The 1,248-nt window shown below is 59.9% G+C and overlaps 1 protein-coding gene across 2 annotated transcripts in view; it reads left to right on the forward strand.

The window, feature by feature from the left end:
- Positions 1-1,248, forward strand: part of SMOX (spermine oxidase) — a 49,826-nt gene that overhangs the window by 29,672 nt on the left and 18,906 nt on the right. For both annotated transcript variants that reach the window (XM_004383035.1, XM_023737521.1), the window contains exon 2: positions 987-1,220. In XM_004383035.1, the coding sequence (XP_004383092.1) occupies positions 1,013-1,220 (208 nt within the window). In that variant the 5' untranslated portion in view covers positions 987-1,012. The remainder of the gene's footprint in view (positions 1-986; positions 1,221-1,248) is intronic.

Here is a 1,248-nt window from a genome sequence, read left to right on the forward strand (position 1 = left end):
CAGAAAGCCAGAGAAGAGAAGGGGCAAGGGAGAGAGAGCGCCAGGGAAGAACCACGCAGGGGAGGGAGTGGCAGAGGGTCCAGTGTTGTGTGTGAGCATTCTGGGGTTGGTGTGGGTACCCTGGGGTTGACGTGGGCACCCTGGGGTTGATGTGGGCACTCTGGGGTTGACCTGGGAACCATGGGGTCATGTGGTTGATGTGGGCACCCTGGGATCGATGTGGGCATCCTGGGGTTGGCGTGGGCAACCTGAGGTTGGTGTGGGCATCCCTGGGTTGATGTGGGCATCCTGGGGTTGGTATGGTCATCCTTGGGTTGATGTGGCCATCCTGGGGTTGCTGTGGGCACCCTGGGGTCGGCGTGGGCGTCCCTGGGTTGATGTGGGCATCCTGGGTTGGCGTGGGCATCCTGTGGTTGGTGTGTGCATCCTGGGGTCAATGTGGGCATCCCGGGGTCGGTGTGGGCATCCTGCAGTCAGCATGGCATCCTGGGGTTGTTTGTAAGTATCTTTGGGTTGGCATGAGCTAGACCAGAGCTGCTGTGCCAGCCAGGCTAGTCCAGGGTCAGCAGCACTAGGATCATTTTCTCCTGACTTTGGCCTTCTCAGTCATCCCTCACTGGCCAGCTCTTTCCTTAGTCTTGGGGCCTACAGTCAGGGAAGAGGCAGTGCCTAGCAGGTTTGGGGTGGGATTGATGATTTCAGGGGCTCAGGGTGGGCGCCCAGCTCTCCTGCTTGCTGGTGGGTGCCCAAAATACATCCCTCCTATCTTTCATTTCTTTTTTCCTTCTCTCCCCTTTTTTTTTTCATCTCTCCCTCCTCCTCACATCCTTTGGAGATGGCTCTTGTCCAGGTCCTTGGGGGGTGGGAGCGAGGTCCCTCCTTGAGGGCTGAGTGTGAAGGGAGCCCATGGGTGCCCCGTGGGGCAGGTGGGACGTGAAGGTGGAGTGTGTGAGCTGGCCCTCAGCATTCAGCATCCCTCCCCACAGGTTCCTAGGAGGCGAGTGCGGACGGTATGCAAAGTTGTGAATCCAGTGGCGACAGTGCGGATGACCCTCTCAGTCGTGGCCTGCGGAGAAAGGGACAGCCTCGCGTGGTGGTGATCGGCGCCGGCTTGGCTGGCCTGGCTGCAACCAAAGCGCTTCTGGAGCAGGGCTTCACGGATGTCACTGTACTTGAGGCTTCCAGCCGCGTCGGAGGCCGTGTGCAGAGCGTGAAACTCGGTAAGTGCCACCCACCCTGTCCCAGCCA

The sequence above is a fragment of the Trichechus manatus genome, unplaced genomic scaffold (genome assembly GCF_000243295.1).
Source record: "Trichechus manatus latirostris isolate Lorelei unplaced genomic scaffold, TriManLat1.0 scaffold00104, whole genome shotgun sequence".
Lineage (NCBI taxonomy): Eukaryota > Metazoa > Chordata > Mammalia > Sirenia > Trichechidae > Trichechus > Trichechus manatus.